Raw genomic sequence first — 14,789 nt, 5'->3', positions numbered from 1 at the left:
TTATCACAGACATTAATAGGTTGTCCCTGTGTGATGTGCTGGTTAAGTTGCTGGTGGGTGTGCTTGGTTGTTTCAAGGACTCGTTCAGCTGACAGCCTAACAACTGCCAATAAAAGAATTTCATTTTAATTCAAACATGAAATGATGAAAAGAACTAAAAAGCAGAGACTAGTCTACTTTTTCAAAGCAGTCACCATGTAAGAGGCAATACAAAATGAAACGAACAGTTAAAAGTATGTGTGGGTGGGTGGGTGTGCTTATGAGGACCAATGTAGTGTTAGACCCTGTGATTGAGGGTCATCACTTCACCTTCAAAGGCCTGTTTCGGGGTTAAGGATAGAGTTTAGGATTCAGGTTAGAGCGGGAATTTGTGCTCGATTAGTTTGAGGTCGACAGCTACAGAATAAACCGGGAAGACGTGTTTGTGAGAAGTGTTGCTGGGGTTTTATGCTACCCTCATGGAGTTTCATTTTGACAGATTAGTCAGAAACATGTTGGCGCTCCTCCAGTTCCTCTCACACAGAGGAGCAGATACCGGTCCTTCTGTGACAGACGCTCACAGCAAACCTTGGTGTGAAGACACGCATGGATGTACCTTTCTGAGACCATCTCTTCCTGCCAGCATCGAAAAGGACACCAACAAAAAGCAAAACCTGAGAAAAACGAGTAGGGAGGAAGAAGAATCATCTAGAGACCCTGTCGTCTGTTTCATTTGCACCAAAGCAGCTGAACAGAACTCGCAGTGGTTTGTGCTTTCTAACCGGACAGACTGGGAACCTGAACTTTAACTGGCTTTGTGTTGTCATGAATAGTGTTATTTGCACTCAAAAGACACGAGTCTGCGAATTTACCTCAACATTCTCCGCCTACTGTAAGTCTCGGCGGGCTCAGCTAACAGGTGCAGCATCAGTGCACCATCGTTAATGTTCACATATGTGTTTGAACTTTTGTGCTATTTTAAATGTCATGTGAGTGAATGTTATTTATTCTCCTGAAGCTGATAAAGTATTCACATGGAGGAGTTATTCTGTACTTCGACTCATGCTCGCTCTCCTTTTTCAGTCTAAATCTTGACAACAATCCTCAGGTTAGGAACACTTAAAGGCAGATTAATAAGTGCTGTTAAGCTTCAGCTTTGTGTGCTTCAGTGTTAGAGGTCTTCCTCTGCTCTTGCAGGACGCACTAACATTGCCGTACACAGAGGGACGCATTACTGCAGCTGTTGTTAATCCGTACGAGCCTCTGAGTGACACGCTGTAGTTTATGTGGTCCACTGAAAACAGCTGGCAAGTGTGTATGTGTTCAGGGGGAGGAGCTTATGATCCATCTGTCTCCGTTTCTCCACAGCTCAACACGGTAGCAGGCAGCGAGGGGAGGCTGGGACAGACCCGAGTCCTTGTACTGCTTTAATTAAAACACGATTTGAGCCTCTGTTGGCTCAGAATCTAACAAGCGTCCAACACATCAGCCAAAGAAGACAACACCAGGCAATTAAACACTCATTTTGCCTTCGTCCGAGCCAGTCCTGGAGCCTCGATGCTCAGCCCCATGAGGCCTTTCACAGCAGACAGGTCTTTATTCAGCCAGTGCCAGGTCTGCCATGAGTGCAAAATCAGGGACTGTTGAAAACACTCATCTCTGGCAGATTTAAGCAAGGACACCAAATAAAAAAAAAATAAAATAAATAAAAAAAAAAGAGTCACATTTAATATCAACTTCTGGTTATGATTTATTAACTTATTCTCTTTAATTCATGAAAAAGAAAGAAAGAAAATCTTTAAAAACTAAAAAACTGTCAGTATAATAAACAATTGATAAGAATGTTTGATGATGAAAATAAAACCCAGAAATGAAACAATCCTCAGCAGAAACCCACACGTCTGAAAAAAGCTTTTCATGTGTCGGCATGAAGCCGGCCTTTCATCTTCTTTCATCACACAAACATATTCAAATACACGTGGTTTCCTCCCTGCACAAACGAGAAATCATAAACAGCTTAGAGAAAAACAAAAAATCCCAACTTGGTTAATTTATCAAGTTCATATTCGGTTCTTGCATATTTCAAAGCAAACGTGATTTGATAAAACTCGATTATTTAGCAAACAGAGAATTTTACAATGAATCTGTATCCAAATGTGAAGAGAATAAGAAGATAAGCTCAGTTTGACGTTCTTTACATAAGATATAAAACATAAGCAGCAGGTAAACTGGGTAAAGCACTAACAACAAAAGCTTTGGTTTGTCCACCGAGCCTAAAAATTCTCCTCAAAAATGTTGAGAATCTGAGTGTTCATCAATCGTGCCTAAGCTTCAAATACAACAACGCACGTAAGCAAAAACACCCGATTCCTTTACAATTTGTTATAAATATTACAATTTTGGTTACAGTTTTAAAACTTTGGTGGATTGCTGGATCACCACAAAGAAAAGGGAAAAAAAAAACAAACACATGGAAAACCCCCACAACAGATATGCATTTACCCTCAGAGCCACCTACAGCAATTCCAACAGGCTCCAACATCTATTTGTACCAGTTCAGGTACGAGGCAGGTCCGTCTCCTGTTACGGGTTAGTCAGATTTCTCCAATAACAAGCTGAAGAATTGAGATCAATCAAATAATGTGCCAATATTTCCTAAAAATATTCTTAGAAGACAGAAAACGCACCTCACAAAACAAAAATTATACTTAAAGAGGACCTATTATGCTCCTTTCCAGCTCCATATTTCTATACTTGGGCTCTACTAGAGTAGCTTTGCATGATTCCCAGCCTAAAATAATCCTTATTTGTCCTACAATGGGTCTCGTGAACAGCAGGAGCTCAAGACCTGATCTGTTTTCTGAGAAAAGCATAATAAACAATGGCTCTCAGTGCGATCACACAGAACCAGAGACAGTCTGACCTCGACTCGCCAGATCGTCTGAAACTTGGTGCTGTTTAATAATGGATATAAGCATAACAGGTCCCCTTTAATCATTATGCAGGTTTGTACACATAGACAGGATAATAATACAAGCAGCTGTTATAAAGTCTAAATTATTTAGATGAAACACTAATCTGTTTAGTGCCTGGTGTTAGTGTTCCTGCTTAACTCTGACAAATCTGCTGATATGTTCTAAGAAGAACATGTGCTCTGATCACACAGATGTTCCTGCGAAACTGGGGAACTATCAGAATATGGACCTGAATGTGGTTACTCTCCCTGCCTTCACTGAAAAAAAACAACAAAAACAAATCCCTGATGACGGGGTGCAGGTGAGTAATGTGTTGAACTTTAGTGTTGCTCTCCTTGTCTCTGCGCACCGTGAGGAGCAAGAACAGGCCGACAGCTGTGACCCAGCAGTGCGAGACATAAACAAGGCTAAAAGAAACGGACGGGGCTAATGGACTCGAACCCATTCCATTAAATGAAAGAACTGGAGGAATTTTCCATCTGAGCCTCTTCAACGTCTTTCTTTCATACAGCCAATCCCACAGCAGCAGTGGGACACAGATGTGTTAGAGAGAAGCGTGAGGGGGCATCGACGGCTCAGCAAACTGGAGGTGTGGACTGCAGCTCAGATGTAGGATCGAAGTTCGGCTGAACGCTTCGTTGGAAGGAAATATTTTAGGCTGGATGAAATCTGAGGCGCTTCAGCTGTCCGCGCGCTAAACAATTGCGAACACTCGAAAAAGTTACCTGAGCGAAATGTTCAATACGTAAAAACAAGACGCAAAATATAAACTCATATTTATGCCAGCATAATTTTCCCCAAGATTAAAAGCTGTGAGCGGTTTCAAACCTTCATGATGAAAGTTAGAAACGATTTTAAAGATGATGCAGTTTGCGCCAACAAAATGCAGGTAAACGAATACCTTTAAAACATGATATATTGTGTTTAAATTGGCTTCCATTCAACTGTACAGGTGCAATAATTCAATGTAACATAATACCTGCTTCAACAAAAGTCCTCTAATAAAAAGCTGCTAGCAAAAATGAAGTTCCACTCGAAGTGTACGCTGAGGTGGTGACAGGAGCTTTCCAGGTCATGTGATCACTTTGTTGTTCTACTTTTACATCTATCAGTGAAAACCTTTCCCTCTTTTTCATGTTATTGCACAGTACAGGCATCTGCACTATTAAAGTTTCTGCTAAAAGACACACAAACAAACACAAACCCCAACAGTCTCCACTGTGATTATGAAGAGACGCCTCTTTTCCCCTGCGTCTAAATGATCCACGGTCCATTAAAGGTGAACTGCGTCCTGAAGTATGTGCACACGTCACACAGGACGGTTAAGACGGGTCAGATGGTTTCCATCTCAGACAAAAACAGGTGAGGTGCTTTGAACGGACCGGGAAATATGGTCATTATGACGAGCGTAGTGTTGATGGTCAGCCGTGCTGTACCGCCAGCTCCTGTCCTATGAAGCGGCGCAGGCGCTCCAGATACTGGCTGTAGAGTTCAATGTCGTTGTGTCCCGCTCCCTCAACCCAGAGAGGCTCCACAGCCTTCGGGCAGCGCTCGAACAAGGCCAGGCCGTGGGAAAAGTCGATCACCTCGTCCTCCGTGCCGTGGATGATGAGCACTGGGGAAGTGATTTTGGATACTTTCTCAATGCTGAAATGGAAAGAGAGGAAAACAGGAATTAGAAACAGAACCCGCTGAAACAGTGTGGACCGTTCTGACCAGAGATCAGGTTATCGAGTCTGACCCCGTGGCCCTCAGCAGGAAAAGGTTGCAGTGCCCACTCCAGGTCAAGGCTGAGTTCTCCAGAAGTCTTCTGTTGTTTTCCTACCACCTCTGTTCCTCGCCCACTTTACCATCGGATATTAGCTCCTGTGCTAAAGCTGACATGGGCTGCTACTGACTCCGAGTCCTTATTGTGTGGCCAAGAGACTCGTTCTGGGGCCGAGGATCAAAAATAAAAGAACTGTAACAACACATTCGAGTGAACACCCACACTACAACTGCACACCCATGTGTAGCAGCACGTGGGGTTAAACTGAACAAAGAGCTTCAACAATCCTACTGGCACGTACTGGGATTAAAACTGTTTACAGAGAGACTTGAACAACCACAGTTAGTCCAACTGGACTAACAAAACGAGCACACACACACAGGGCAGTGTGTGTGATGAGTCCTCCAGACGTAATTATGTAAAGTCTGAAAATAAACAGTGGCATGGTGGAACAACAGTTAGTACAGACACCTCAGTCAAAGACGGTTTGTAGTCCAAACCCCATTGGTGGCTTTACCGTGTAGAGTTCACATGTCGTCCCACAGAATGAACACGTTGGGGATCCTAACGTAGTCACCTGTGTGAGTGTGAGCTCCGCAGCACTGCCAGCATGCACGGTTAGATGTGTCTTGCAAAGTGCTTTGAGTGGTCATAATAGCAATGCATTTCCATAGTGAGAAAGAGCAACCACGAATCATAACCTACAAATCAGCAGATATTATCAATCATCCAGTCGATACCAGTACACCCAGTATAAGTGTGAGTGGTTTGTAAATGCACTCAACCTTGCCTTCGTGATTTTCCAGTCCAAAAAAACCAAACAAACAAAAAACTATGTGTCAACAGGATTTTCCAACAAATGAGACTCACTACACTGAAAAAACTAAAAACAAATAATTTAAACAGCACTTCAGAAGAAGAAAGGCTTTCCTTTCAGCACGTCTGTTTTCCCTGGACAAACACACTTTCACAAGTCTAAGTGGGAATCATGCTCTTCTGCTGACAGATTAATAATAATGTGAAAATATCAACAGACAGTCAAAGAGTCAGAGCACACAGATTGTGCATTTTGTTTTTGTGCATGACGTTTAAACACCCTACTCAGTGACAGAAAGAAAGAAGATGAAGCACGAACAGCTAGAGGGCAGTATAGAAAGCAGATCCCGTTTCCAACTCATCCACATGACTTGTACAGTCTCAGCTGACTCACAGCTGCATAATGGCTCAACTGTCTGGGATTTCCTTACCAGGATGACTGAGCATGCATCACATATACGGCTTTCACAGCCAATTGCTATGATGTGTTTGATATGCCGCAGTTTATCAAACATCATTTTAATTGGACAACGCAGGGAAACACAAAACCAGTTCATATCAAATTAACATTTTGTGTTTACGAACAAAATGTTATGTGGGAAAGAAATGAAGAGCTTCATACATACAAAACGTGTGAACAGTAAGAAGACTCTCTCTTACTTGGGGAAAGCGTCGAAGCAGTAGGTTTTCTTTGTGTCAGGAAACGCCACTCTCATACCAGATGTTAGAGGCGAGTGAAGAACCACGGCGGCACACTCATACCGTGACGCCAGGTCTACAGTGGGAACTGTACCGATGCTCTGCCCGTACAGGATGATGTTCTCCGGGCTTATGCCATACCTGGTTAGAAATAAACAGAAAGAAAAAATACGTATAATACAGATGAGAGACAGCAGCCAAATCCACAAATATTACCTTTGGTGTACTAATGATTACTGACAGTACTTTCATTAATGCTTTAGTTATTTTTCAGAAAGAATTTTGTTCCTCAAGGGTCAAAGGTCACATGTCAGGTAAATTTTTTTATAGTCACCAAAAATGACTGACCAGTTTCTAAAATTCAAATTTTTATTTCACTTCATGAGCCTGGAGAAATAGTTTGCTGCTTTATAAGAAAGCCCTCCGCAAAGCCAGAACATCTTACTATTCATCACTGATTGAAGAAAATAAGAACAACCCTAGGTTTCTCTTCAGCACTGTAGCCAGGCTGACAAAAAGTCAGAGCTCTTTTGAGCCAACCATCCCTTTAACGTTAACTAGTAATGACTTCATGAACTTCTTCACAAATAAAATTTTTATCATTAGAGAAAAAATTACCAATAATCATCCCACAGATGTAATATTATCTACAGTTACTCTTAGTACCATTGATATTAAGTTAGACTCTTTTTCTCCAATTGATCTTTCTGAGTTAACTTCAATAATTACTTCCTCCAAACCATCAACGTGTCTTTTAGACCCCATTCCTACAAAACTGCTCAAAGAAGTCCTGCCATTAATTAATTCTTCGATCTTAAATATGATCAACCTATCTCTAATAATCGGCTATGTACCACAGGCCTTCAAGCTGGCTGTAGTTAAACCTTTACTCAAAAAGCCATCTCTAGACCCAGCAGTCTTAGCTAATTATAGGCCAATCTCCAACCTTCCTTTCATATCAAAAATCCTTGAAAGAGTAGTTGTCAAACAGCTAACAGATCATCTGCAGAGGAATGGTTTATTTGAAGAGTTTCAGTCAGGTTTCAGAGCTCAGCACAGCACAGAAACAGCTTTAGTGAAGGTTACAAATGATCTTCTTATGGCCTCTGACAGTGGACTCATCTCTGTGCTTGTCCTGCTAGACCTCAGTGCAGCGTTCGATACTGTTGATCATAATATCCTATTAGAGCGATTAGAACATGCTGTAGGTATTACAAGTACTGCGCTGCAGTGGTTTGTATCATATCTATCTAATAGACTCCAATTCGTGCATGTAAATGGAGAGTCCTCTTCACACACTGAGGTTAATTATGGAGTTCCACAGGGTTCAGTGCTAGGACCAATTCTGTTTACATTATACATGCTTCCCTTAGGCAGTATCATTAGAAGACATAGCATACATTTTCACTGCTATGCAGATGACACCCAGCTCTATCTGTCCATGAAGCCAGATAACACACACCAATTAGTTAAACTGCAGGAATGTCTTAAAGACATAAAGATTTGGATGGCCGCTAACTTTCTGCTTCTTAATTCAGATAAAACTGAGGTTATTGTACTCGGCCCTGAAAATCTTAGAAATATGGTATCTAATCAGATTCTTACTCTGGATGGCATTACCTTGGCCTCCAGTAACGCGGTGAGGAACCTTGGAGTCATTTTTGACCAGGACATGTCCTTCAACGCACATATTAAACAAATATGTAAGACTGCTTTCTTCCATTTGCGCAACATCTCTAAAATTAGAAATATCCTGTCTCAGAGTGACGCTGAAAAACTAGTTCATGCATTTATTACTTCCAGGCTGGACTACTGTAATTCATTATTATCAGGATGTCCAAAAAACTCGCTGAAAAGCCTTCAGCTAATCCAAAATGCTGCAGCAAGAGTCCTGACAGGGACTAGAAAGAGAGAGCAGATTTCTCCTGTTTTGGCTTCCCTTCATTGGCTTCCTGTTAAATCCAGAATTGAATTCAAAATCCTGCTCCTCACATACAAGGTCTTAAATAATCAGGCCCCATCTTATCTCAATGACCTTGTAGTACCATATCACCCTATTAGAGCGCTCCGCTCTTGCTCTGCAGGCCTACTTGTTGTTCCTAGAGTATTTAAAAGTAGAATGGGAGGGAGAGCCTTCAGTTTTCAGGCCCCTCTTCTGTGGAACCAGCTTCCAGTTTGGATTCGGGAGACAGACACTATCTCTACTTTTAAGATTAAGCTTAAAACTTTCCTTTTTTCTAAAGCATATAGTTAGGGCTGGACCAGGTGACCCTGAATCCTCCCTTTGTTATGCTGCAATAGATGTAGGCTGCCGGGGGATTCCCATGATGCATTGAGTTTTTCCTTTCCAGTCACCTTTCTCACTCACTATGTATTAATAGACCTCTCTGCATTGAATCATATCTGTTATTAACCTCTGTCTCTCTTCCACAGCATGTCTTTATCCTGTCTTCCTTCTCTCACCCCAACCGGTCGGAGCAGATGGCCGCCCCTCCCTGAGCCTGGTTCTGCCGGAGGTTTCTTCCTGTTAAAAGGGAGTTTTTCCTTCCCACTGTCGCCAAACTGCTTGCTCATAGGGGGTCATATGATTGTTGGGTTTTTCTCTGTATCTATGAAGCGCCTTGAGGCGACTTTTGTTGTGATTTGGCGCTATATACCGGTAAATAAAATTGAATTGAATTGAATTGAATTGACTACTCGCAGCTCCGTTAATGAGTGAATCTTTTACTGGCCCACACACAACACAAAAGTTTACTAACAGTGGGATTCTTCTGTAACAGAAGGACTTTCACAGAAACCTTTATATTTCAGAAAGCACATGCATATTTTTTTCAACATGCTGAAATTAAGACCCGAGTAAAGAGTGACACACAACGGTGACTTTTACATGAGCCGACCTTTAGTTAGCGCTCTGTTTTGTAACCCCCGGGCTACAGCTGCATTAGCACAGCACCGCTTCTGTTAATGAGACACTTCATCACCCTACAACGCCCTTGAGATACATCACCCCTTAGCCTTCCCTCATCCATCCATCTCGCTCTTCTTTATTCACACAGCAGCTGTCCTCACTCTGCTCCGTCCTCACCACCACCTCCATTCAACCCCCTTCATCACGCCCCTTTATTCGAACGTTCGTTTTCTGCTTTTTCTCTTCTTTAGCACTTCTCACAACAAAGGCATTTTTTGCCTGGGCACATTTTAAACATCGTTTGATCCCAGCTGTATCCATTGTAAACTCATGCCCCATTTTGCCCGAACAAGTTCGCCTGGGATAATAAAATTACACCTCGAAGGACACGTTTGGGCCAACTGCATCATCACATACCGTGTACGCAGGGCGTGCCAGGCAGCATCTATGTCTGCATACAGATTCTTCTCGGAGGGCTTGCCGGTGCTGACGCCATAGCCCGAGTAATCATAAGAGAAGATGTTGCAGTTGATGCGAGTGCCGAGGCCAATGTAGAAACTGCTCATCTGGCCGAGGTCAACTGCATTGCCGTGGGAGAAAAGCACCGTAAACCTGCAGGGATGATTCAGACAAAGGGTTAGTAACGAGCTAACAGACACAGACAGGTGCACGCTTGTCGGTTTTCCTATTTCCTTTAAAATAAATAAATAAAAATCACTATCAGCACTGGAGCCAAAGATCCAGCCTCTGCTGTGCTCTAATCAGAAATATATGATATACAGAGAACTACATTGTGATTACATGAGAAATATTCTTGTTTAGCGTTGCCAACAATACCATAGCTAAACACAGAACTTTTATTACGGCAGAAAAACAACTGTGCACAGAAATTAATCAAATCACAAGTAACCTGCTGTTTAAATCAAAAAGGTATTTGATTCTATAAAACTGTTGCAGGTTGAAGGATTATTTACCACGAAGGACTCTTGCTTCCAGACATTTAGTATAACCTGAGAAGCAGGGTATCCACTGTGAACGCTGGGTATCTAGCCCTTGGCTGTTATTCATGAATGCGTGTTGTGCTCTCTGGAGTAACCTGATACTTTTTCTACACACCGACTGTTTTGAAATTCTCCCTCAGTGGTTTTGTTTATGAGCTCTTGCAGCCCGTGGCTTCGCTCTTAGCCTTTCCACTTAGAAAGCAGCAAAACAATGACTCTGCCATATCACGTCAGGCCTGGGATCATTCTTTGTAATACTAGAGACACATTAATGCAAGATAAATGGACTGTAACACAAGCCTGTCCATTTCTTTTTAATTCATTTGGTAAATTAATCAGTAGCAGTTGAGAGTTAAATTCTTTTACATCTCATAAAATACTGTCAAACCTTCTAAGATGAAGAAGGTTATTTCCTCTTATAAAGCCATTTACCAACAACGGCCAATAAAGTCAATCACACCACATAGCTGCAAATGTTTTGTCTCTGACTGGAAACTTATGTTGTCAGGGAGTGTGCAAATCTTTTTACTGCGATCAGTATCACGAACAACAGTAAATTCAACTTTAAGGCTCTACAAACAAGCAGAGAAAATAATGAGAAAGAATAAAGACAACAGAATAAAGTCTGACAGGTGTGCCATGATCTACAGAAAAAACCAGGAAGAGAAAATCTTTGCGTCAGCTGAGTCAACAAGAAAAGAAAAGAAAGCAAACCTGGGCGTGAAGAAGACTGTTGAGGAAGAAGACTGTTTAAATGCTTCAGAGCGAGTGTGACATACCTGTCAGTCACAGCTGACAGCTAATTCCATTTACCTGGAACTAGGAGCGCAGCGAATGTACATGCAGCCGACTCGGTTCCCTCGGCTGGATCGAGCAAGAAAGACCTCCGTAGTGTCCAGCTCTCTTTGAGAGTACTGAAACTCCGCTCGGTCCGTCAGGTGAAGCTTCCATCCCCCCTCTACGGCCCCGGTCCCCCCGCTTCCAGCAACCGAGGCGCCACTCCGCGCCCGCAGGCTGGATGTCCCCGTCGCCCCTGGTGCAGCAGGGCCCACCTCTGGGTCTGGCAGAAAGGTGTACGTGGGTTCTGGGGGTAGGAAAGCTAGCTTGGCTGCAATGCGGCTCGGGCAAGGCGGGCAACAGAACAGGCAGCAGAGCTCACTGAGAGAGAGGCCATTCATCCTTCACTGAGAAGAAGAACACAGACAAGAGGATCACTGTGCAAATGAATTCACATCATGCAAACGTTAACACAATGAAACACTTATTACAATTTAATGCACAGGCCCTTAGTCTGTGGGTGCCGACAATGGGGATGAAGATTTGTCTACACCAGTTTTGGCAGAAAGCATTTCAAACATATTCAATTAATTTTGACGGTTAATGCACTGTCAATCATAATAAGCAATAATAATAATCTGTAAAAGTTTGCCACCTTGAGCGCCTTAATCTCCTTAAATGTGGCTCAATAATTATTCACAGAATAAGTTTCAGGGTTTTTTTGTTTGTTGTTGTTGTTTTTTTAAGAAATCTGAACGCCAACCTGGGCTTTTGCAGCTGTGATGGACCATATATTAAATGTGTTAAATGATTTGACAGACTTGAGCCACAGACCCATCGTTTTTTCTTCATACTTCACACTGATGTTTATAGAGTTCCAGGTAAACCACAGTGACTAATGCTCGTTGTTTTTATTACAAGTCATGAGTGAGAATAAATGCACGTACACGGGGTCCAACATGACCCCCCCGTGTGAAACAGCAGACCTACCTGTTGAGTTGAAGCCTGGTCAAAGAGAAACGAGCTGTGCTGAAACAAAACAAACAAGGAAGTCTTCCTTCCACCTGACCAGAATTCAAACTCGGGACGCTGCCTGCAGCCCTGTCAGCTGAACAAGGAAAAAGAGCTGGAGCCTTCCGGCTGACAGGGAAGTGTTATTTACAAAGTGTCTGCTGGCTTTTCTTTGTAGTCCCTGAACGCCACATTCCACTCATTTTACACCCTGGGACAGACAAACGACGCGCTTTTCTCTCCAAACGCGTCCTGGAGAGCTAACTAAATAAAAACACCAGCAGCTGGTTTTAGTTTGAGATCCCGACTTCTCAGTTTGGGAGACTCGCTTCCAATAAAAGTCCTGCCCTCAAAGTTACCGAAACTAACTTTATACACGAACACAGAGATGTCCCTCTGTGCCCCCTGTCCGAAGAAGTGACAGTGAAGACCAAAAGAAGGGACAAGTCTTCCCCTCGCTTCCCGGAGAGACGTAGTTTTTTTAGCGCGTCCCAGCTAACGCTATGCTGGCTTAAGCTAGCAAGAAGACACAAACACAGCTGCTCGGTAAAAGCGGGCTCGCGCTGTGACGTACAGCGCCGTTAAAATGCAGATCCCGGTGTGAACGCTTCTGTCCGCGAGCCCATTCTGGACGCTGCTGGCGTGTCCTCCCGGTTTATACACAGCCCTGCCTGTCGTTATTAATCCACACAGATGCGGTGTTTTCCTACTTCTCTGCTGTTTCACCGCATCCGGAAGTGACAGTTGACCGGATATGACGCAGGAAGTTTCCATTGGACAATTATGGGAAAGGTGTTATCAGCGCGGATGACGGCGCTGTAAAAGGTGACATGTTTGAACTTGACTGTTAATTTGTATCTTTAAAGATAAAGAAGCTCAATTCACGGTATTTCTCATAATCCAAGAGTCATCGCAGTTACTTGGAGACCCGGCTGATTCATCAAAGATGATATGTGCTACTTACAACTAATTTTATTTGATAAAGAGCACATTGTGCCCTAATGGATCTATGTGTGATCTCAATTCAGTTAACAGCTTATATCCCCTTTAATTTCTCAGTTCAGTTTTATTTATATAAAGTCAAATCGCAACAACAGTCACCTCAAGACGCTTTATATTGTAAAGATGTAAGAAAAAAATACAAAGAAAAACCAACAATCAAATGACCAGGTACTTCCCAACTGTGGGAAGGGGAAAAAAATCCCTTTTAACAGGAAGTTTGACCATAACCAATAATTAAAGTAAATGATTTAAGCTTGTTTTGTGTCCTAAAGGAAGGTGGGTCTTCCACAGGTCAACACTCTTAAGCTGTAACTCTCCCCAACAGTTTATATTAAAACACACACACACACACACACACACACACACACACACACACACACACACACACACACACACACACACACACACACACACACACACACACACACACACACACACACAGAGCTTTGCTGGCTCAGGAGCCACCTTTACCATCTATTCAAGAGAAATGTCAGCTTTACAACCTGCTATGTAGGCCATCCTACATAAATATCCATAGCCTTGTTAAAACAGCCCTGCATACCCACACCTTTACCTCAGTTATTTTTGCACAGATTTTGAGAGATTCACCTTTGCACTGGAACTGACAAGTGTCGGGGTGATTTATGAGGGGAGGATAGCAGCAAGAGCCAAAGGGAAGATTTATAAGATGGCAGTGAGACTTGCTGTCATGTGGTTTGGAGACAGGGGTACTGACAAAAATTGGGGGCTGAGCTGAAGATACTGAGATCTTCTCTGTGAGTGAGCAGGATGGACAGGATTAGAAATGAATCCATCAGAGGCCGATGATGGAGCCTCAATGACTACCGACCAGTTGCTCTAACACCTGTTATAATGAAGTGCTTCGAGAAACTGGTCCGACGTCACATCATGTCCTGCCTGCCACCCACACTCGACCTGCTCCAGTTCGCATACAGAGCTAACAGATCAACTGAAGATGCCATTGCTACAACGCTCCACACCACCATCTCTCACCTGGAAGTGCAGGGCCGTTACGCCAGGCTGCTCTTTGTTGACTTTAGCTCTGCTTTCAATACAGACTAATAGTTAAACTGCTGGAAATTGGACTTCCTTCTACCACCTGCCGCTGGATCAGAGACTTCCTCTCAGACCGTGTACAGAGAGTTAGAGTGGGGCCTCATCTTTCCTCAGCCCTCAGCCTTAACACCGGCTCTCCACAAGGCTGTGTACTGAGTCCCCTACTGTACACACATGACTGTGCTAGTACCCACCCAGACAACACAGTCATCAAGTTTGCAGATGATACCACCGTGGTGGGGCTCATCTCAGGGGGAGATGAGACGTCGTACAGAGTTGAAGTTCAGAGGCTGTCAGATTGGTGTGTAGATAACAACCTGGACCTCAATACCACCAAGACAAAAGAACTGGTAGTTGACTTCAGAAGGAGGAAGTCTGAGCTGTAGCCTGTCAGCATCAATGGCGAGTGTGTGGAAAAGGTCTCCAGTTTCACACAGAAAGGCACTCCAGAGGGTCATCAATATGGCCCAAAAAATCATTGGACATCCTCTTCCCTCCCTGAAGGACCTGTAGAGCACTCGCTGTCTCAAGAGGGCACGCAGCATCCTACGGGACGGTACACACCCAGGACACTGGGTGTTTAAGCTGCTGCCGTCTAGCAGGAGGTTCAGGCTGCTGAGGTCCCGAACAAATAGACTCAAGGACAGCTTTTACATCAGGGCAAAAGCCCTAATCAATGCAAATAGCTCACCTGACTGGCTACCTACCTGGACTTTTTGGGGGGGGAGGTAACAATGGTAAAAACAGTAACAATAATAATATTTATATTTATAACA

General features: G+C 43.2%; 1 protein-coding gene across 1 annotated transcript; it reads right to left on the bottom strand.

Annotated features, from left to right (window-relative positions):
• Positions 1-1,704: 1,704 nt before the first annotated feature.
• Positions 1,705-12,709, bottom strand: abhd17ab (abhydrolase domain containing 17A, depalmitoylase b). Its single transcript, XM_026159465.1, has 5 exons — positions 11,914-12,709; positions 10,960-11,330; positions 9,563-9,757; positions 6,199-6,378; positions 1,705-4,601 (listed from the first exon to the last, which is right to left on the bottom strand). The coding sequence occupies exons 2-5, from the start codon at positions 11,322-11,324 to the stop codon at positions 4,376-4,378; spliced, it is 966 nt and encodes a 321-aa protein (XP_026015250.1). The 5' UTR covers positions 11,325-11,330; positions 11,914-12,709; the 3' UTR covers positions 1,705-4,375.
• Between the last annotated feature and the right edge of the window lie 2,080 nt (positions 12,710-14,789).

This window comes from Astatotilapia calliptera, chromosome 23 (assembly GCF_900246225.1).
Source record: "Astatotilapia calliptera chromosome 23, fAstCal1.2, whole genome shotgun sequence".
Lineage (NCBI taxonomy): Eukaryota > Metazoa > Chordata > Actinopteri > Cichliformes > Cichlidae > Astatotilapia > Astatotilapia calliptera.
Note: the sequence above shows the minus strand (reverse complement) of the source record. Positions and strands in the feature narration are given on the sequence as shown.